The sequence below is a fragment of the Centrocercus urophasianus genome, unplaced genomic scaffold (assembly GCF_019232065.1).
Source record: "Centrocercus urophasianus isolate 14NV4802_14NV808 unplaced genomic scaffold, USGS_Curo_1.0 seq_14, whole genome shotgun sequence".
Classification (NCBI taxonomy): domain Eukaryota; kingdom Metazoa; phylum Chordata; class Aves; order Galliformes; family Phasianidae; genus Centrocercus; species Centrocercus urophasianus.
The window spans coordinates 36,336,033-36,359,272 of NW_024884586.1; the positions used below are offsets into that span (position 1 = coordinate 36,336,033).

The window sequence follows — 23,240 nt, forward strand, 5'->3', positions numbered from 1 at the left end:
AGTGACAATGGAGTCCATGAGACCACAACGATCTCTGATACAGCCACATTAATAAGACATAGCCCAATTGCCTCAGAGCACTACACTGTGCTACTGCTGCTCCCTTTCAACTCCCAATCCATATTTTCATGGCATGCATAGTGAGAAATACCCACATCCCTTTCAGAAATGCCCACTTCCCTGTCAGAAAAGTGGTATGTATACATATGCTTTCCTCAGCCTGATGGAGAGTTACCCACTTGTGATAAAATACATCATAGTCCCCTAACTAACAGTTAAAGGGCTATTCCCAGGATGCTGAGACAATGAAGAATTCATGTAGAAAAAAATTCTTAGTTTACTCACTAGGCATGCAAAATAGTGACTCAATGAACTGAAAAGACAGAGTACTTCTGATTCTATGTGTGATTGTTAAAGCTATTCCCTAAACAAATTCACTTTATTACTCCCTGTGGCCAAGACATCACTGTTTTGTCACTTTTCCTTTCCTCATCTGTGAAAAACCAGGAGATAACTGGGTATCCATACATCGTGACATGCTTCTCAAAGGTAAAAAGAAATGAGTAGAATGGAAGCTGCTAGAAAAATAAGCACACACTACATCTATTACATGCTTGATACCTGAAATTACACAGTTACAAGATTTATTTTGACTTACAAGGCAGTGTAAAATGTTAAACTATGTTCTAGTAAATAAGTAATTGATTGTATAGGGTTTTACTGTATTAAACTGGCCACTTTTCCAAGACAGGCAGTACTGAACTACAAGCAGGGAGCTCCTGCCATAACTCATAAAAGATACTTTTTTGGAACAAACTATTTTTATGAAAAGTAAATTAATTAGTTGAGGACATAAATTTAATTCCTATTAGTGTCCTTCAGTATATTTTTTGTTCCAGCAATGAAATAATGTAACTTATTTGAAATCTAAATGGAGCTGTATATGTCTGTCAAAAGTAGAAAAAGGAACATTGCAATTAAACCAATCTGTTACTCACTGTATCTCACTGTAACACTAGCACACTTTAAAGTATGGTCAGGTGAACAGCTCAGACCATTAGCATTAATTAGCGTAGGCCACCTCTGTATTATGTTTGGTTTATATTAGGAGCTGTGATGCAGAAAGAGATTAAAACAGCTGTTGCCATTGGGTAAACTTCAAGCATTATTACTGTTAAAAGACACTTTATATGCTGATCTTTCTGTTCTTCACTGCCCACTGAACTGTCACTACTGAAGTGACGTGGGACGTTGGTGCAGGAGACAAATAGCACGACTTGTTTTCTGTTCGTCTGCCTTCTGTCTCCTCCGTGTAGTTCCTGCTCGCTCAGAAAGCGATCCCTCATAGCAGTAACACTGGCAGATGTCAGAAAGACGTACGTGTGTGTTTGTTAACTCGGGCTCAGACCCAGAGAGCAGCCGCGCGGGGTCCCAGCAGGCCACCCCCCGCAGGCTGCGGAGGCCGGAGCGCGCACTGGAGGACGAAGCACTGACGAGAAGCCCGGCGGAGGGAGGCCTCTCTCGGGCGTGAGGGCGCTGACCGGCGCGGGCCCCGAGCGGGACACAGCAGCGCCGAGCGAAGGGCGGTCGATCGAGCCCGCTTCCCTCCGCCCGCGTGACTACCGGCCCTGCTCCACCGCCGCTCCCGCCTCGACCCGCTCTCCTCTCCCTGCCGCCGCTCGCCTCTCCGCACTGACCCGGCGGCGGCCCGACCCGGGCGGCCCGACCCCGGCGAGGCGACGCGGAGGGCTTGGCGGGGCCCGGCAGGGGGCGCCGCAGGCGGAGGCCGCGCATTGCCCTGCTCTGCGCTGCACGGCCCGCGCGGGGACGGGAGCGGGCGGCCCGCGGCACGGAACGGCGCGGCCATGGAGATCGGCACGGAGATCAGCCGCAAGATCCGGGTGAGAGAGAAGCGGCCGGGTCGCTCCTCGCGTGCCCGCGGCCAGGGCTCGACCCCGATCCCCGCTCGCGGGCTTGGGCCCCGCCGACGGCCGAGGGTCCGGGCTACCTCCGGCCTCCTCCGAGGCCCGGCACCGCCGGGTTCTCTTCTCTCGGGGGAAGGACGCGGTGGGGCGAACCGGGAGCCGCGGTACGCCTTCGGCCACGGCGTTCCCCGGGGAGGGATGCCGGCAGGGAAGTTAGTGTTGCTTTGGGAAGGGGGCCTGGCCCCGCGGCCCGGTGGGCAGCTGCCGCCTCTGCTTCCCTCGGAGCTGCAGGACGAGGCCTGGGGCACCGCGGGACGCGGGCCTGGAGCCAGGCGCTGCCCGGAGCGGAGCGGGCGGATTGGTGCCAGCCCGTGTCCCCAGCGGGAGAAGGTTGTCAGTTGCTTCCGCTCCGTAATGGCGTTGGAAGTCCCGGCAGGAATGAATGACCTTCTTAAACCATCCGGGACTTTTGTCTCTGCGCCTTGGGAGCAGAAGGTCTGTGCTTAAGAAGGGGCTGGGACCTGGGGGTTCTGGAAGTGTGGTTATCGCTATTGTGCTGGCAATCGTTCTGTAACAGCACTTAGGTGTGAAGAACAGGAAAAGCAATGTCTGTTAAACCAAAATGTTCCGATATTTAAGGAGGAAAGCATCACTAAATGAGGCTCGCACTATTTTGCATTTTAAATCGCATTGTTCTGTCCCTTGAATGTTGTTTCATTATTTTCTAGGGTGCTATAAAAGGAAAGTTGCAGGAGCTGGGGGCTTACGTTGGTAAGTTTTACCACTTGTTTAGCGATCAACTCTGTTTGTTGGTCAGTAGGAAACAAGCAGGTGGATAATGCCATTCTCTGGAACAATGTATTTACTTATTGTTAACTGTGTTGCCGCATGCAGAAACGTCAAGCATGAGTTGAGTTACCTCCAGGCTGAGTTACTGCTGGACTAAAATGAAAAATAAAAAGGCTTGCTTCAAAAAGTGGGTAGCCTTAGTGTAAGGGGGAGCAGTATGTAGACATGAATGAATGGAATAACAACAGTCTTCCCTTTCAGGGAGATACTGTGGCAAAGCATTTGAAAAAGAAACAAACAAACAATGACGTGTCTTTTTAAATATTTAAAGAAGGTTATTTGAAGCACAAGAAGAAAGGTCATATGAAGCAAAGGCCTTCCATATAACATCAGTTACCTGTGACCACCCTGAGACAAAGTCAGTCTTTCTTAGGGATCTTTTTGACAGCATTTTGAATTTCAGACATTTGTCAAAACAAAGGATATTACTGTGAGGCAGGGTGAGGTTGAAAGGCCATGGTATGAAAGGCCATGTCAGAAAAACATTTTGCACATGCTACATAGTTTTCCATTTGTGCAACATAGTTTTCTTCTTATCAATGGAGATCTTATTAAGAGCTTCATTAAAATAATGTTGATGAAATACATGAAACAAGGATATGTTGGATGTGTGGAGACAGGTGTGGGTAAAATCTGCCTGCCAGAGGCCTTATAGAAAAACGTGGGGTTTACGATTTGTTATACTTTAAAACAACATATTTCTCTTTTTATTAGACGAAGAGCTCCCTGATTATATTATGGTTATGGTGGCCAATAAGAAGAGTCAGGAGCAGATGACGGAAGACCTTTCGCTTTTCCTGGGAAACAATACAGTCAGGTTTACTGTATGGTATGTTTGTAAGCTAATTGTCACTCTTCTTATCAGTAAATTCCTTCCTCTAAATGAAACTTGAGAATGTAAGCATTTACTTATCTTCTCATTATGTACATTAATCAAAGCGTTTTACTTTGCAGCCCTAATAGATAAATCATTTTTAGTTTGTCAGCAGTTAGATGACTGCAGTGAATAAGTTTCAAAGGTAACTGGAAGGCTTAAGATCTTGTTTTGCTTGTAAAAGCAGTCAGATTTTTGAATGAAGTTTGAAATGCTCAGGTAAGTGAGCATTGTATCTTGACTTAAAAAGTAATTTGTGCAAAGCCTGCTCTGAGCATGGGAGGTTCGTATACTGCAGTTAATGCTTTAAAAGTAATCATTTTAAGAACAACTTCTTTTCTGCTAGTAGTGCTTCAGATAGCTGTTGCAAGTAGGAATTACAGGACAGATGAGTAGTGAATCTAATTCTGTGTACTGTCTTTGACAGGGCTTAGCAGCAAATGTTTAGGCATTCCCACCTCTCAGGCTGTTTATTTATCGCCACTACCCAGCTGTACAAAACAAAAAGAGAACCCCACAATTGCTGTGAAGAGAACAAAAGAGCAACAGATGAACCTTTTTTTTTTCCTAAAGTCCTGACGACGGTGAATTAATTTGTTCTATGCTATATGAGAGCTTTAGACATGACAGTACTTCTTAAGCATTTTCTTCTATGGTATTTGGCAGATACGGTGTCACTCCAGAGTTTTTTTGGGGCATATCAAAGTTGCATATTTTTTGAAGTAAAACTTATTTTCAGATCTCTAAGGAAAACTACCTTGATATGTACAGATGAGAGATGTACTGCCTATTTCCTTCTTTTTCTGTTTATTTCCTTTGTAATTTTCATTCTGACTGGATACGTTCATTTCCAGTGCTTCTGTGCAATTAGTCAGAGTTCTGTTTAGTTAGGAACTTTAATGCAATTAAATAGCAACAATAAATATTTTAGAAGTTGAGTATGTTTTCAAACCATAAACATCAACAAAAAGTAAAAATTAGTTCCAGTTATTACAATTCACTGTATTGATTATTTAAACCAATGGATTTCCAGTTGACAGCATTACTTGTAGGAGTATAATTTGAGTTTACTTTCAAAACTTTGGAAGTAATATTTGTCAAAAATATAAGGATGGGAAGTGCGATTAACCTTGAATCCTTTTTTTTTTTTCTTTAAGTTGTAGTATTTTTGTGCTTTGTTCCCTCTTATGACATGCCTAAGCAAAATTTTTGACCTTCACTGTGCTAGTAAGTCATGCAGTAGTTTTTTGACATTAATATCGGGAATCAATTGGAAAATTAGATAAACATGTTGATGAGTTTAATTTTCTCTGAATCTCGATACATGCTAAAAACACAGCAATAGGCAGCAGAAAACACTTGTTTGGCTTTGTAAGTGAAACAAACTTTATTGAAAACCAGTAAAGACAAAGTAAATTTCAACAGGAGGAAATCAAGATTTGTCTTGTCTTTATATTTAGAACTGTATATCAACTATATGTAGGTATTATGTCTCCTGCTGCTTTTCACATTTCCTGTTTAAATTCCATGTTCAGTTGAGTGTCTGCACTTGTTAATAAATATAAATTCTATTTCAGAGTGCTTTATTAGATGATGAAGTAGGAATTGGTTAAAAGAGTGATAGAAAAGATGAAATGTATGCAGAAGAGTGCATGAGGACTTGTGGGGGAAGCAGTTATGTAGTACTGTAGTTAGCTTGCTGTGTTTGATTGTTTTTTGTGGTTGTTTTTTTTTCTTTTGAAAGCAGCTCAGAATTTTTACTTTTTACTTAAGCAATGAGTGCCTGGCTCGATGAAATACTCGCTGAGACCTCGCTGCCTTGTTTTTTCTCTATAGCCAGTATTTCTGGGTGATCTAGTGAAAGTTTCACTGCAGTTCTGTGGCAGAACTGGCCGCTCCTGCTGGCCAACCCTTGGTACTGTGAACCAGGTGTCATGTCACAGAGAGCTGAGGGTCACTGTGAAAACTGATCCGCCATGGTCACACCAGCAGAACTTGGCTGACAAAATCTTTAATGGCATTCTAGTGAAAAGTCTTGCTTATATTTGCATGCATTTTTGTTTCTCCTGGTTTTCAGTACCATTTTGCTCTTTGACTCCTTTCTCCTACTCAGTCTAAAATTATGGAGATGCCCCTGATCAGGTTGGGATTCTGTCTAGGTTATGTACTTAAATGTTTTATTTTATTGTAGTTTTTAATTTTAATTCTCTTTGTAATGCATGTTTGTTTTTAAAGAGCGTTATTTCTTAGCCTTTTGATTTTCTGTGTTGCTTCAGCTTGGTGCCTTTTTCACAGGCAAGCAGCAAATTTGGTACCTCGCTGAAATGTTTTTGCTCACCAACATGTCTCGAAGAATATTATCGGTAAACACAAAGCGTATTGGAAGAATCCGAGTTGTATTAAGTGCTGTGAATTGTGTATTTTTTAGGTTTGTATTTAGAATTATTTTTAACTTTGCTGTGTAACTAAAGTTTTGTATGTGAAATAAAATTGTTTGTACTTGAGGCTTCTAATTTAGGTTTTCCAAATCACTCCTTTTGAAGGCATTTAACTCACACTATCAATTGTAGTGGAACAGTAGAAAGTATTGGCTTCATTCAGTAAGCCAACAAAATGCCTACAGTAGATGATGTGGGTGAATACCCTTCGTGTATGTATGAAGTTTGCTCCCTGAAGGCAAGATACCTAAAGCCTCACGTTTTGAAGTTAGACATTGGCAGTTGGTGGAAAGCGAAGCCTTGTAGAAATAAGACCCTAAATCTAACGGAGGAAGGACACTTGATTTCTGAAAGATTATTTTTCAGAATTAAGGTTTTTCTATTTCTCCTTTTTCTCTTTTGCTTCTTCTTCTCTCCCCCTTCTCTTTCAGGCTCCATGGTGTTTTGGATAAGCTGCGATCTGTAACTACTGGTAAGTAAGAAAATGAATGTTGAGTGAAATTGAGCTTATCTTCTCAATGTAGTGTTGCATGTCTAGTTAGTTTCAAGTAATATTTTAGCTGACTGTTTTGTTAGTTTAAATTTCTATAGTTATTTTGGATCCTTTTAGAAAATGTGAGGGTGTGGGATTTTTTTGTTTGTTTGTTTTTTGAGATAAGGAATTTATTCCCACGCCCAACATTTCTTAACAGTATTTTTAGCCGAAAAAGCTTTTAAGGTCTATTTTCATATGAGTGATGTCTCATTTGCTACATTTGCCTAGATAGATTTATTGCAAAATCTATACTACTCCTCTTTGATATAAAACTAAAGGTACTTGTCTTTGCAGAGCCATCTGGTACAAAATCTTCAGAACCTAATATCTTTGAGAGCAACCATTCTTCCAGCAAAAGTAGTTCATGTGTGAGTGATGAGAGGAGGCGTGAGGATACCTTGCCACCTCTTGCAGTCTCCAGCACTCGATCTGAGCGAACTGACTCAAGAGTTTCAACCAGTTCACAGGAACAAAGAAACACTGCTTCACGGTAAGGCTGCCAATGGCTTACTGACATGGATTAAGCCTGTCAGAGTTGTGTGACTGTGGTAGTTGTTCTGAAGGACACGGTTACTTGGAAAGATCAATGTAGTTGTGAAGAGGAAGGCATTTCAATAATTTGTTAAATAAAAAAACATTAATTCAGGAATTGTATTAACCTTCTTTCAGCAATAGATGTGCTTAGATTAATTAGCAAAAATGGTGATGGTTGTGGTGGGTTTGTATAAAAAATGATACCTTCATGAGTCTTCCCATCTGGCTTTGTTTTATAAGCAAGAATTTTTGATTAATTTAATTGCACAGTTAATGTTTGACAGTTTCTTGTTTTATCAGGCAGTCTTGTGAAGATGGTTCTGCCTCCCGCTTAATGTCTACAGTCAAGCCTTTGAGGGAACTGTCACCTTCTGAAGCTGTAATTGACATTAAACCCGAACCAGATGATCTAATTGATGAGGACCTAAACTTTGTACAGGAGAATCCTTTGTCACGGAAGAAACCTATTGTAACTGTAACTTACGGTTCTTCTCGACCTACTGCTGAAATCTACCGACCACCCGCTAGCAGGAGTGCAGATGGCAGCTTACAAGTGCACAGATTGCCACAGCAGGGCAACCTGCAGGGGAGCCGGCAGTTAGAAACACAGAGCTGCAGGTCTTTGGAAACAGTCCAGCTGTGCAATCCAGAAGCATTTGGCAGCTTAGCAGAGAGTTACAGACCCACCTCCAAACTCAGTGCCGATAAAGTAGGCAGTGAGGTTAGTATGATCATTGACCATGATTATTGTTATGTCTCTCGCTTGCTAGGAGCCTGAATTTCTATGTATTCTTTCAGTGAAATCTTCACCTTGGAAAAATCAGTGGACTAATGTTACTGGTGTGAGTGGGTTTGAGATTTTGTTCTTTTCTCCTCTGTTAGGTAGGCATTGTGCAGTTCAACGTCATTACGTCACAGGATGCTGTACAGCTGAATTAATGAGCTCGTCCATCTTGAGCTGTTTTGAGTTGAACTAATGTGTTAGCATTGTGGTGAATGTGATTAATCAGAAATAATTATTTTTATCTGTAGATAAGAGCTTTGGGTTAGCATGGTGTTTTTAAGTGCTTTGCAAATCTACGCTTCTGCAAGTCTGTGTTTTTAGGATAAGATTTGTTCTACACCATACATGTGTTAGGTACACATTAGTTTCTAAGGCCCAGATACATTACTTATTTGGACCATTGTATTGCTGTTTAGAGCCATGGCATTTAAGCACTTTTTGTGATAAGTTTTGTACAAACACAAACCAAGAGATGGTTGCTACATTACTAGCTTGGGAAGTCAGACTAACCCAGGCAGGGTTAGTTTTAAGACTATCCATTAAGAGATCTCTGTGAGTGGAATGAAGAATGTTATGGCTGATGTTATAACAAAGCAGACGTTTTACTTACATTGTATTCCATCTCATGTTTCCCATTGTGTATGTAGTTTTCTATCTTTGCTACAATTTAATTGATTTTTATAAATGGGCAGTGATTTTTGTTTGAAAATATGGAAAGCTTTGTAGAGATGTTTGCTGATGTGTTTGGTTTTTAAGGTGGGGAAGTGACAATTAAAATGTAGGGATTTGTATAAGGCTGCACATAAATTATTGACAATTGAGTCACAGCTCTTCTTGGTTGCATGAGGATAAAATCTTGACACTTTTATTGGTATTTTATTAGTAATCTTCAGAAGAATGCTATTTCAGTAGTGTTAATTACAAAGTGGGCCTTTGCTGTACTGTGCTGCATCTTTAGGCAAGTCCTCATGTTTTGGAAAATCTTTTCTTTAAAAAGTTATTTTATTCAGGAATTGGTTTGTGTTGTTTGTTTTGTTTTTAATTGCATATGTCTTATGTATTGGTGTAGTCCAGGTCCACTCCTTAGGAGATTTTTCCCTCCTTGGAGGACATGTAGTCTGTTGAAAGTCATAGTGTACAAACCTAGCAGTGCCTCATTTGTGTTCTTGTGCCGTTCAGTGCTGAGTGGTGGTTCCTATAGGAAGTACTGATATGTATTGCTCCTCCAGTGCTTTTCCACAGGCTAGCATTTAAATGTCACTACCATGTGCACTGTGTGGTGAGTAGCTGTCAGAAAAAGCATATGGTACTTCTGAGCTCCACCAAACTGCCTGCAGAGCTGCTAGCGTCCTTTGGAACGTGCCAGATAGCTGGAACTTAATCTTTATAGTGATCTAGGAATTAGACTTACTGCATGGAAGAAAGTCATTCTCAGTTATTTCTCTTTTCTCTATAATAATTTTAATGGGTGCACCCTGAAAGGCATTGTGCATTGCTTTGAAAAACCCTCTTTTTCTCTGTAGCTGTCCAATAAATTGTCTTTTCTTTAGACTTCATTCTCCTCCTTTTCTAAGTGTTGTTTACTGTCACATTTTTAATGAGGTACTTCAGTGTAAATGTATCTGATGTTCATGTTCTCTATTGATGACTGTCATTTGCTTCTGCAAATGGTGTCTTAGTCTTAGGTTCAGGCAATTTGAATGCAAGTTCCCCATCTTCTGGTTGTAAGTAGAATAGCAGTATTTCCTTTGCTTGCTTATTAATGTGTGCATTATGCTGAATGAATTGTTTTGGCTGTTCTGTTTGCTGCAGGAAGAAGGCACCAGGAAGAGAAGGTTGCCTATTGTAAGCTCAGTAGTCAAAGTGAAAAAGTTCTGTAACGATGGTGAAGAAGAGGAGGAGGAGGAGGACTATGGGCTACGGACTGGAAGCATCTCCAGCAGCGTGTCTGTACCTGCAAAGCCAGAAAGAAGGTACTTAAGAACATGGTGATTCTATGTAATTTCCAGAAAAAACTCAATGAACAAAAAAATTTGAAAATAGACATTGGTGGAAACTGTTTGCAGTTCTGAAAACTGACAGAAAAAAAATCAGTAGGCCATTTCTACATTTTGTACTCTCACACTGTTGTGATTGAGCTGCTTGTTTATTCCAGCCTTTTTTCCAGAGTTTTTTCAAACCAGTTGTCATTGATCAGATAAAGCTAATTTTCTTTTTGGCACTGTGCCTGCTGCTCTCATTTCCATCTCTATTACTTTAGATCAGAAAATAATGGATACATTTTTAATGTGAAATTTCCCTCTTTATGTTGCTCTACGCTTTAAGATTATTTTGACTTTTCAGAAGATTTAAGACATTCCTCCCCACCCCATTCTGTTTGAGTGTCAGGTGTTAGTCAACGTCCGTCAGCAGTTTGTGTCTGACTTCCAGCACTGAGAGGAAAAGCATTTAAACTATGGACCAGGTAGCTGTGCAGTGCTAGCTTGTATACAGTCTACTTTAAGCTGAGCTTAGCTTCAGCACCACAGCACCATCAGCAATGCCTGATTTAAACTTTAATGTTCAAAGAGAAAAGGAAAGCATTTTTTTTACAACTAATATAGTTTTAACAAAATCAGTCTTCATCTGGATCTTACTGCCTGAGTCAGCTGCATAATTAGTACCAATGCACACAGCGTAACAGGAGTGTGGGGGGCAGAGGTGTGTGGACAGGAGTGACAGAATTTGTGCATTTCAGAAGCAGCATGGTTTTGCAGCAACTGAAGACGAGAGGTAAAATGGACTTTGCTTTTGTGAGCACTTTATGGATCCCCGTTCATTCAGAGAGTAGTTTAACAAGTTGAAAACATAAGCAAAGTGAGTTTTTAGGTGATGATTTCTATCTGTATTATTGTAACTTGTTAACGTGTTAAAATACCTGTGTTTAGCATGGATGTGGTTCCTGTTGCAATCCATCTACAATTAATTGTTTTTTTCACCTCACGTAGACCTTCGCTGCCTCCTTCAAAACAGGCCAATAAGAATTTAATACTGAAAGCAATCTCTGAAGCACAGGAATCAGTTACAAAAACAACAAATTATTCTGCAGGTAAGTAGCATTGTTTTATGCTTATGCTGAGCTATAGTAATTCCTAGCCCTGTTCTATGTATCCAGTCTGAACATAGCACTTAGAGATAAAACAGTGTTGAATGGTGGATGTCGGTGATACCTAAGGGATTTTCCATGTCCTGTGTACAGTAACAATCTTCAGTGATGAATTATGAGTGTACACAGGGGGGAAGAAAGAGGTATTTAAAATATATTAGTCAACACAGTAAGCCTGTAAAGTATCTAGAGGCAAAACCGTAGAATTAGAAGAGACCTTAAAAAAGCCATCTGTTTCCAACCCCTCTGCCACAGGCACACTAGCCACCTGCCAGATCAGGCTGCCCAGGGTGCCATCCAACCTATATCTGAAGAAATTACTACTTAACATTTAGTCTGAATCTCCTGTCCTTTCGCTTGAAACCTTTCCCACTCGTCCCATCACTATCAGAGCATGTAAAATGCCAGTCTCCCTGGTGTTTATAGGCTCCCCTCAAGTACTGGAAGGCTGTAATGAGTGCTCCCTGGAATCTTCTCTTCTACAAAAGGAAAGTACCAGAAGTTTTTTCAAGTGTTAACAGTTGCCAAGGATAAAGTACTCGCTATTAGGCGTACTGTTGGAGCTAATTGTTTGCTCTTGTGTCTCTTTTCTGTGCTGTTCTTCCCTTTGAGAGGAGAAGAAAGCCAAACAGCAAAAAAATCAAAATATACTGGATGTAGGTAATCAAGACACAGAATTACAAGGAACGTACTGTTTGGTATATGAGCTTATATTCTCTGTAAGCAGAACTTTAGTTCAGTGGTTTTAGGTACTGAGATGCTCTTGGTACAGCAGCTGAGCAGTTGCCTGTGTGTTGGCATTCAGTTTTCCTAGCTAGGAAGGACTTTGACTAATGAAGGGCAAATCTAGCTGTTGCCTTTGTGCTGTCACTTCATTGGATGTGCTTCAGCTTGAAGCACTGCATGTTGGCAGTGAAGGAGCATTCACTAAGCTGCCTGAACCATTACTTTTATGCCATCTGGAGTAGGACTGAGGGCTATCAAAAATTTCTTGCCTGCTCTCTTGCAGAACCTGTGAACTAACAGTAAGAATCAGATATCTTCCTTCTACGTTAACGTATTTACAGAATGGTCATTGGGAACCTGTTTCTTGCTTTCTAGTAGTTACTAGTATTTTCAATGTTGTGTGGGTGCTGGTAACTTGATCTAAGGGCATGAGATGTGTTTGACTCCTTCATTCAGTTTTTTCTTACAAGTAGTTGTTCTGTGATAGAGCTCATGGAGTGTTCTGTGCACATCCATGAGTGCACTTTCTCACTGAGAATCATACAGGTAGCTAAAGATCCTTTTCATCTGAACAGATGGTTGAGGTTTGTGTGCGTAATCTATTGGAGCTATTTTAGCTTCATGTGTAAAAGTAGTGCTTGGATTAGATTAAGTGATTTACCATTGTTTCTGCATTTAAAGTTCCACAGAAACAGACTGTTCCAGTTGCACCAAGAACTCGAATCAGCCCAGAAGAGTCTCACTTAGAAGTAATCCATCTGCAAAGCAGACTCCCTGCTCTGTGTTCCCAGCTTCAAGTAGAAGAGCCAAAGGAGCAGACAGTTGAAGGAATTCAAGGTCATCTGATAATATTCTTTAATAATTTATTCCAGAGAATGTCATTTTACAGCAGGTTGAGCAAAGAAAAAGAGGTGTTTAATTTTTAAGTCATCCTCAAGAGTTGCATGTGGAAATGACCTGAAAACCAAGAAGCTTTTTGAAGCATTGCTGTAGAATATAACCATACACAGATAACCTCGGATGAGTTAATCTGCAAACAAAGGACAATACAGCATTCTGGTCTATCATGGAAGAATGATTTTGCATAAACAAATACAATAAGTGAATTTATCCATGTATATTTGGGTGAATTCTTTGCATTTTTTCCTTGACATCTTGTAGGAGTAGTGCTATTGTAAAGCTTATATGAGAGTTAAGATAATGTATGGTTGGAACAATTTTGTAGCATGTGTAGTATTAGAGATTCTTTCCAATGTGTTTTAATCACACAAAGAATTTTAAAGTTTTACTTCATTGTGTTGGTGTTGGATATCAGAGTAGTTGTAACAATGAATAGTAAGCTTTACTTTTGCTTCTGTTAGGAAACTCTTTAAGGGAAAATGGTACAGTGTCTGATGGTAATCAGGCTGCTTTTTCGGCATGAAAGAATAGATGTGTTACAAGGAATTACGGAAGTAACATGGTAGAAAAATGCTCCTTTGAGAAATGAGTTTACTCTTACTAAGTCAGATTGCTGGAACAGGCTGCCCAGGGAGGTGGTGGAGTCTCCTTCTCTGGAGATGTTCAAGACCCGCCTGGACAACTATTTGTGCAACCTGCTGTAGGGAACCTGCTTTGGCAGGGAGGTTGGACTCGATGATCTCTGGAGGTCCCTTCCAACCCCTACAATTCTGTGATTCTGCTGAGCAAAATTTGGTTTCAGGTCTTTGTTACATCAGTTCTTTGTCATTGGTAAGGATTGGAAACAAAAGGATTCCAACAAAATAGTTGGAATTGTGTCTGTAAAATACGGAAGAACAACATTTCTCAGTTTCTGAATTGATGTGCAGAAAATATTCGTGAAGTTACGGCACTTTTTCAACTGAGGTGGAAATGACATCTTAAGAAACAGAAAGCAAAATAGTTTTTCTCAAGCTGTCAGTCAAATATAGAATGTTGCTATTTGTTTCACCTTTTTTTACAAAGAACCCAGTCTGTTGCAGGGAACTGCTGTCATGGGTGTGTGTGTTCTCTGAATAGTCATCACCTCCAGACAGCTACGCTGTCTGTCTGGAGCAAACTTGTTTCTGAAACAATGAAGAAGGTGGTTCGTAATGAGAACAGACATCACTGTTCAAGTTGTGGGGGAGTTATAATCTATGAGAGTATGCTTCAGTTCTACTTCATTTTTAAAGCTTTGTTTAAAGCTTCGTGCATTAGTCTATAGCAGCATTGTGACACAGAGTAAATTACGCTCCTGATTCTTGGTGGTTTTTTTTGTTTGTTTCCTTCAGGAGCAGAACAAAAGGAGCTCTCTTCTCGGCTGCAGGTGGATCCCGTCATTGAGGATACCTTGCAAATAACTCAAGGTTAAGTCTCATGATCTTTTATTCCTAATGAAAATTTGCTCATTCTCAAATGCTACTGGTAGTGATACTAAAAGAAAATTTCCTTTCTGGTTATTGATACTGATTTCTAGTATTTTCTACTTTCTACGTGTCTCAGGAGAGAAACTGTTACATCAGTAGGTGTGCAGAGCTGAGAGATTTTGTGTGTATGTTTCCTTCAGTGCTGTTTCAGTACAGCATTATTACATTCCAGTGCAAGGTTTTCTGTACAAGCCTAATATTGTCTATGGTTCCCACTGATCAATGTTTATGGAAAAAGCAAGAAAGTAAAAATGTTTTCTGTAAGCTACTAGTAAGAATTTAGAACAAAAGAAATGTAGTTCATTGGCCATGTAAATGGACTTTTGTTAGTTATGATGTAAGTTACAGTGCAATTACATGATTATTTTTGTGATTTATTTTTTTTAATGTAATTTTTCTCCCAAATCAGATTACTACGACGGAGAATCGATGGTCCATACTGATACGAGGTCATTCATCTTGAAGAAGCCCAAACTGTCTGAGGAAATAGCACCACAGAATCAGCAACTGGGAAAGAGGGCCACAGAGGCAATGCGAGTGCTCTCGGGACGTCTGATACAGACACGGTAGAAAGTTGTTTCTCATAAAGTCAGAATGTTTGTGAATTAAAAGGAATCGTTCAGCCGTTCTGTTGGTTTGCACGTCCAGCCAAGATCTGTGTAATCGTGAAAAATGAACTCATGTTGAATGTTGCCTTGGGCAGAAGGCAGAACCTGTTTCACTTTCTTTTGTGTTTTTTATGAAATGCCTTTTAATGCAATAAAAGTAAGAGCAGCCTTGCTTGAGCTGTCAGTATTGGAAGGAAAACAGCACATTCTCAGTACCACAGCAGTCACACAGTGTGTGGAACAAGAGATTTAAGTCACCTTGTGAGTTTGGCCAGGAGTTTAAATTTCTCATCAGTTGCAAATGATTCGTTGTGGGTGGTGTTGTTTTTTTATTTATCCAAAGGAATGAGCAGCATACAGTAATTTTTCTATTTCATTAAAGGACTCAGTATTCCTGCTGGCAAATAGTTTTATCTGTATGTGTCTGCATCTCACCCATTAAGCAAAAACTGCTCATAGTTACATGATGTACTTCATCGCTATGGGCTGCTGTGCTCTCTCATTGTGTTTGGGAAACTCAGGTTTCATTTCTATGATTGGCATTAAGAGCACGTGGTGATTAAGACCAAAACCAGCAGTGAACGAGCAAACCACAAAGGAAAATCTTTCAGAGTAGTTGACACAATTCACAGTTGACAGCTGTGGTGTCAGGAGAAAGGCAGTAAATGGAACTGTTTCTGACTACTTAAGAGTTCTGCCTAGTCATGCTGTCAGCACTGTTTTTTTTCTCTTTTTTAGAGGCATTCTGCACTGTAGTTGCTTTTAGCCCAGTTTCATAGAGAAACAAAGTTTATACCATCACTTTGTGTCAAAGACAAGAGCTCCATAGTGAGTTACCAAACATTTACAGTCACGATGGTGTAGGTAATTACTCAGATGGAATGGATGGGACATTGAAAGAGTGGAGAAAACACGCATGCATCTCCTGGTTTTACACTTTGCTATCCCCTTTAAGTACTGTCATAAACAAAATTCCCTTAAACGATAATCACTTTCCTGTGTCTGTGTTTGTTAGAGGCTTTCAGATCTGTATGTTTAGCTGAATGCAGCAAACTTGAGTGTACCCAGCAGTTCTGTGCTGGATGCTGCTGTAATCTGTATTACTTACTGCTGTGCAAGAGACTCCTGAAGGCAAACACTTATGAGTAATTGAAGTTAATTATTGTTAGTCTTAAAAGAAAGTTTGATGCTGTGTTACTCTATGGCTTGTGATACTACTGGTACAAAGGCAGCTCACATTTTTTACTTGGGAGACTTGAGTAAGAATCTATTTCTACTACATTTCTTTGTTTTATAGAGACCAGATTGCACAGCCAGAGAAGCCTGCTAGCCCCAAGTTCATCGTGACACTGGATGGTGTGCCCAGTCCCCCAGGATACCTTTCAGATCAAGAAGAGGAAGATATGTACATAACTGAAGGATTAAAGCCAATTACCCAAAATATATGTGCAGGCAAAGGATTGAAAGGCCTTCGAGCACAGCAGATGCAGATTGTAACCCGGCAGCTAGACAGTTCTGATGGTAATTACCCTTGCCAACAGGATCTAACACTAATGTGGTGGTTTGATTGCATGTAGAACTTCTGGATGTTATCATTCTCAACAAATCAAAGCAATGGTATTTATCTTTCCCATGAGAACATCCTAGAGGCAAATGAAAGGTGGTAGTTCAGTGGGTTCATATATTTAGAGGCTTTTATCTTGATAAAGGAGAGCAATACCACTCTGTACAGCTCAGTAGTGGTGATTGTTTTTGGTATTTTTTTTTCTCATTTGAAAATGTAGTTTGTCTCCATCACCAGAAATCTGCACTTCTGGTTAATTAGACAGATTTTGTGATGAATGCTTTCCCATGTCTCCAACAAATGCATCAGTTGGTATTAACCTTAATGTTTCTGTCTAGATTTTTCGTACCAAAATGTGCATTGAACATTGGTGTATTTTCAAGTATTTTGAACACAAGGTGTTGGTTGAGTTTTCAGCTACTGGAATATATTTTGAATAATGTGGGATCTGTGTACTGAAACCTAAGCTTAAATTGTTTCTGTTTTGAATTTGATAAAAAATAGAAAGGCTGCTGTTTTGTCATTGATCTGGTGAGTGCTTAAAGTCATGCTTGAATTCAGCTTATTTAGATTTCTTATGAAAACGGAGACTTTTTTTTTCTACAGTAGCAGTGCATCCAACTTTTCAGAACTAAATAAAGGATAATATTTGATACTGTGTGAAGAACACTGAAGATTCACGGATCCAGTAGTAAATGTGTAAACAGTTACAGGAAAACTGTGGGGGAGTTCTGGTCTTAATCCTGTAGGTGTTTTCTGTGAACCTTTCTGTCCCACTGGCTTCAGTGTTACTGTTCATTTTATGCAGTCTTGAAGAAGTACACAATGTTAAGATAACCATGAGACTACTGTGTCCAGTTCTGGGCTCCCCAGTTGAAAAAAGACAGGGGTTTCCTAGAAGGAGTTCAGCAAACAGCAACAAATATGATTACAGGCCTGGAGCATCTCCTGTATGAAGGAAGGCTGAGTAACCTGTGTCTGCTGTTCAGCCTGGGGAAAAGAAGACTGAGGGGGGATCTGATAAATGCTTATTAATATCTACTGGGAGGTGGGCCACAAATGGATGAGGCCAGGCTCTTCTTGGTGGTGTGTAGCAATAGTGCAAGGAGTTATGAACATAGGAAGTTCCATACCAACGTGGAAGGGCTTCTATATGGTAAGGGTGAATGGAGCACTGGAAAATCTCTGGATCTCTTCTCTGCAGATATTCAGGACCCATCTGGAGCTGTGTGACCTATTGTAGGGCACCTGCTTTAGCAGGGGGTTTGGACCCTATGAACTCTTGAGGTCCCTTCCAACCCCTGCAATTCTGTCATTCATTGGTACCCTTTTACTGGTACAGTGAAAGACATATTAGAGTAACACCCTTACAAATGTGTGCTTTTACCAGCATTGCCTCATTCATGCTCCTGACTAAAGCTTTGTTGTACAGGAAGTGTTTCAGGTATAGGTGTGTATCTGTTAGGGATTCTTAATTTGTAAATGAAGTTAGTCTGAAGTGCCATACTAATAAATCCTATTTATAAAAACACACACTTTTTTGCTGTTGATAATTTCTTTTTAGTAGAGGTTTGTCATCAGTTGAGCTAAGGTGGGTGGACACATGAAAAATAGAAAATATTCTGAATTTCAATTATGTTATACTATGTAAGTCAAAATGTGTATGGAACCAAAAAGTTATCAGATCTATTTGTTTCTTTTCCTTCCTAGTGGAAATGGAACAGTTGAATGTGCTACAGAAACAGGAGAAGGTGCTCGAGCGCTGCAAGTACTGGCCTGCTTGCAAAAATGGAGATGAATGTATGTACCATCACCCCACACAACCTTGCAAGTGAGTAGTACAAAGCTCATCCACTTGAAATCTTACCATTATTTTTACTTCAGCGCTCCAAATTTCCCTTCTGTGGTGGTAATTTTCCCAACGCAGCATAAATCTATTGTGGTACTGATGTAACTAGGCAGTGGGTTGTCACAATGATTTTCAGTATGTTAAGGTACCATTATATGGTGCTGCTGTAATTTTTGATTTGAAAGCAAACTTGTGAATGTGCACTGAGCGTTTGACTTCTCTTTCACAAGCAGCAACAATCTAGAGGAAGATTTCTGTTTTGAGATAAATGCTGGGTGGCTTCCTTTACTCAGTTATTAGAATTTTCCTTTTTAAATCCCACATACCTAAATACAGAATAGTATTTCCTCTACATAAGCCATATAATTTTGGAAACTCTGTGCCCTCTCCCCACACAAACATCTGAATTCCTGCTGCCTTTGCTGCTCGGCACTACACGCTAAGGATGATGCTTTAGCCTGCAACGAGCAACTTGTGAAGGAGCTGCACTGAGTGTGGAGTAGTTCTGTTGTTTACTGTGAATGAAAAGAGTACATAGGGGAAATGGATGCAGATGAGTTGGCATGGCTTGTACAGTCTGTCTGCATGCCTGGCTTTGGAAGTAACTAACATACATGTGCAGACCCTGCTGCAGTTCTGGGCAGCAGAACTGTGTGATAGTCTGGCTTTCATGTGCAACAGCTGCTTGAGGATTTTGCTCCAATCAGAGCTTACATCTTAATTTCTTTTTACTCAGAGTTTTTCCCAACTGCAAGTTTGCTGATAAATGCTTGTTCATCCATCCAAACTGTAAATATGATGCAAAATGCACTAAACCAGACTGCCCTTACACTCATGCCAGTCGACGAAACCCACTTCCATCTCCGAAACCAGGTGAGCTCCTTTTGTTTTCTGAGCCTTAAATGAAGGGAAGGTAGTATAGAAGGAGCAGAAAATGTAATTGGTGAAAACATATATATATTTCTGTGTGATGTGACTTAATTTTCTTTGATGTCTCAATGTTAGATAACAATAATAATCCAGAATTATGACAAAAACCTGTGTTTGCTATTAAAAAAATATATATATATCCCAGAATGCTGTTACTCATGAGTCTGTATAAAATCTCACACTCTATGCAAGGCCAGAGTGGTGCCTTGCACAAGTAGTTCCTTCTGCTAGAGGAGTTAGCCAGCATTGCAGTTCTCAAATTTGTTCTCAATTAATTCACGTTACAGAGCTTATGATGCAAATTGAAAACAGAAGGGATGAAATATGTGAGCTTTTTTTGTAGGAATTTGCTTTTGTAGTGAAAAGAATGACTTTCAGGGAATGAGGTTACCCTATGACAGCAACTGCTGTGCTTGAAGCATCGTTGGTATTCCTAAGCCCTTGAGCAGTGCCAAGGGCTGCACCACTGAAGTTGTGATTTTTTGGAAGTGTCTTAGTCCTCAGCCATAGTAGGATGCAGTTTTGTTACTTTACCAGCAGACATAACACAATGTGCTTATCTCCTTATCATTTCCAGCAGCTCCAGTGTATTCCTGGAGGGTGCACTGTTTGTGCATTTCATTTCTATTGACTTGCACTCTAGTGGCCTTTCTGCTGTCTAAATGCAGCACATGAAGTTTTCTGCCTACCAGGATCACTGCTAAATGTGTTGAAGTGTTACCATGGCACTTCTGCTGTAAAATAGTGGAGAACTGAGGCTAGTGATTACCTGATAGTCTTGTTGTACCACAGGCTGAGATCCACTTAGCACACTGTGATGGGTTTCCTCTATTTTGCAGAACTGTGGTGTATTATAAAATGTAATTTCTTGTGAAAGGATTGATGTATCTTTCTGGAATTACATTTTAAAAAGCAATTTGTTCTGATTGATGTCATCTTCCTGTTCTTTTTTATTAGCACCACTGCCCGCACAGTCTGTATCCTCCAGCAGCCCGCTGTGCAAGTTTTTTCCTGCTTGTAAGAAAATGGAATGTCCATTTTACCACCCAAAAGTAAGAACTATCTCCTGTGTCTTTGCTTCTTTTCTACAAAGTACTTGAAATACATTGCTTTGAGTCAGGAAATGTCACTAACATTTCCTATTTTTTGCTTTCACTTTTCACATTTTAATATTAGCTCAGAAACAACATACAATGACTTCACAAAAAATCTGGAAGTAATATATTTCATACTCTGAGTTTTCCTTTGGGTGTGCTGCAGTGTGCGAAAACTTCAGCAACTGACCAGTTACCAGAGTACATCAATGCAACTTATATTAGAAGGCTTTATAACCAAAGTGCTTTTATACTTGAAAATTGCGCCCATACGTAGTTTCACTCCAGGAAGCTTAGTGCTTTTTCAATCTCTAATGGTGCTGAAATGGCTTGAAGTGAATGGATTTCCACCTGTCAGTTTAGTGGTGGTCTTGGAGCATTTAACTCACAGTTAACATTTCCAAGCAGGGATGCCTTTCTGCTCTGGGTTGAACTGATAGCACTCATCTCTGAGATCATCAGTTGAATGATCTGAAACATCGTACAGCAATACAAATTTCCATGTAACTCTCAAGGTTAGCTTGTTTGGGAATTAAAAAGCCACCATCAAGTAGCTTGTTCTAACGTGCTTTCATTTTTTAGCATTGTAGGTTTAACACCCAGTGTACAAGGCCAGACTGCACATTCTACCATCCAGCTATTGCTGTCCCTCCACGCCATGCCTTGAAATGGACTCGAACTCAAACCAGGTGATTTTATTTTTTTTTTTCCTCGATAATTCTACTGAAGTCACAAATGTAATTTTACTGATATGAGTGTAGTGTCTGTGATCAACAGCCAAGATTATTTGAAGAAAGATCGCTGTTAGAGGCGTCTGTCTTGAAGAGAACTCTGTACTGGCTGGTCTCAGTACCATAAACGTTTACTGATGTGATGGAACACTACAGTGCAAGTGCCCTTCAGTTAGGATGTGGAAGAGCTGCTGAAATCCTGGCCTAGATGTGTTGGATTTTTAGTGTTATTCAACTAAAAGTTGGTAAACACAACATCAGTTGTTCTTAACCACTCTTTTATGTTTCTTACCAAGCTCTCTTTTCCACAAAATGTTCAGATTCTTCTTTAAAGTGTCTGTGAGCTGGGCAGTTCTCTGTTCAGGCCAGGAGACTCTGTGGCAGAGCAGCTTCAGCTGTCCCAAAGCTCCAGTCATTGGTCTATCTTAAAGATACTCACATTGCCTGAGCGTTTTACTTCATTTAATCTCATTTAAAAAATAAACAAAAACTCTTGATTGCTACAAAGGTAGGCAATCATCTTTTCAAAAGAGTAGGAGTTACATGGCTTGTTTCTCTCTTTCCCCTCAGTGAATGACGGTGATACAAATGGGGACTGAACTCTGCCTCCTTTGGACAGTAGTGGAAAGGACAGCTAACCCCCGGGCACGGGATGTTAGAAGAATTGATGCATTTTGAACTTTTAATATACATTGTTTTCATAAAACAAAGTTGATTGCATACTTGAAATGTCTCTAATTTTCCAAGTTTGTAAGCTTGAGCAATTTTACATTTTTTTTTTTACACGGTAAGAAGATGTCTGTGTAATAAAAGTTTACTTTAAATTCCATTAAAAATTTTCAAAGCACATTTTGTGTTCTGTTTGAATAATGTTTCTTGCTTAAGATTAGGTGTGGCAAAGAAATGTATCGTTATTAGGAAGTTTATTCCTGTATTAAGATTATGCCAGAAGTACTTTTTTCCCTTCAGCAGGTGTTTGGTATGACGCGCAGTGCTGTCCTAGCAAACAGTGCCTCAACCCTTTACCTCTTCACTGGGAAGAAAAAGTTGCTGGTTTGTTGGATCTTTTTGCCATGTAATAGTTCTCAGACCCTGGCTGCTTTCTCAAAGAGTGGCACAGGGGCACAAAAACACTTCATAGGAACGATTAAGCAGAAATGTGATGTTGTGCTCTATTCAACAAACTTACGAAATTAAACACCACTTCTCTTGAAAGAAAATGGTTTCAGATATCATCCTTTATAAGTGGAAGTGAGAACGTATCTCTGAGTCTGATTGTGAAGAATCTCTTTATCTTGCAGCACACCCAAATCCTGGACACGCTGTAATAAATTCCTTTGGAAAACTTCCAGTGAAGCTTCCCAGTAATATCTTAATGGGTACCATAATGATGGAACGTGGGGAGCAGGAACATGAATGCACTTTTTTATTAAATGTTTTGTATCTGTTGGGGAACTACATTTTCACAAAAATATACAAAATATTTCTTTTTACAAATATTTACATTTGATCAGAAAACAACATTAGCTACATATTTTAAAATTAAATTTGACAAATACAGTCTTGAATTCTGAACTGTGATGCTCCAGGAAATTATTTTTAAGTTTTTTAAATGTGAATTAAAGTACTCAAGGTTCATAATCAAATTTAAAAAAATCTTAATGCAAAAATCTGATGTTTAATTTATATATATTTTATATATATATATATAATATATATGCTTTACTTTAAATAAACATACAACATTGTTACAGGAAATAGATGTTCATGGTGGAAACCAACATAGAGTACACTGAAACCCATGATCCTTATGACAGTAATACATGACCATACCTTTGGACTAGATCAAAATACTTTTTTTTTGGTTAAAGCAAAAGGGATTATCGGACACACTCCATAATGAAACACAACAAATCTGAACAGACAACTGGATTTTAAGCTTAAAGAACTACAGTAAAATATTCTCCTAAGGTGACCTGTTGGGAGGAGAATAGCAAAGGACGGGCTCTAGGCTTTGAAACAATGCTGCAGTGTTGGTCTTTTTTCCCAGGTAAATGACTTCTTCAAATTATGGGGCTTATTTATTTATTTTTCCAATACCTTCACTAACTGCCCCTTTCAGAACAAGCTGCCACCGTGAAGTTCTTTTTCAAAGCAAGCAAACTATCACTCTGTTGCTGAATTTCAGCAGCTCAGATGTCTTAGTGCCTACTGTACAAGGTTCAGAGTAAGGCAAGGTGCAGATT

At 39.8% G+C, this 23,240-nt stretch overlaps 1 protein-coding gene across 2 annotated transcripts; it reads left to right on the forward strand.

The window, feature by feature from the left end:
• Positions 1 to 1,819: 1,819 nt before the first annotated feature.
• Positions 1,820 to 21,843, forward strand: ZC3H14 (zinc finger CCCH-type containing 14). 2 transcript variants are annotated; one of them, XM_042814012.1, is made up of 17 exons: positions 1,820 to 1,901; positions 2,654 to 2,696; positions 3,489 to 3,603; positions 6,518 to 6,558; positions 6,916 to 7,111; positions 7,456 to 7,876; positions 9,752 to 9,912; positions 10,927 to 11,027; positions 12,492 to 12,647; positions 14,084 to 14,158; positions 14,628 to 14,784; positions 16,124 to 16,347; positions 18,101 to 18,221; positions 18,976 to 19,112; positions 20,127 to 20,221; positions 20,846 to 20,952; positions 21,565 to 21,843. In XM_042814012.1, the coding sequence occupies exons 1-17, from the start codon at positions 1,866 to 1,868 to the stop codon at positions 21,569 to 21,571; spliced, it is 2,193 nt and encodes a 730-aa protein (XP_042669946.1). In that variant the 5' UTR covers positions 1,820 to 1,865; the 3' UTR covers positions 21,572 to 21,843. The 2 variants fall into 2 exon arrangements, with proteins under 2 accessions (XP_042669946.1, XP_042669947.1); XM_042814013.1 differs by lacking the exons at positions 1,820 to 1,901; positions 2,654 to 2,696 and adding an exon at positions 5,944 to 6,076 and having other exon boundaries at positions 3,520 to 3,603.
• The last annotated feature ends 1,397 nt before the right edge of the window (positions 21,844 to 23,240 follow it).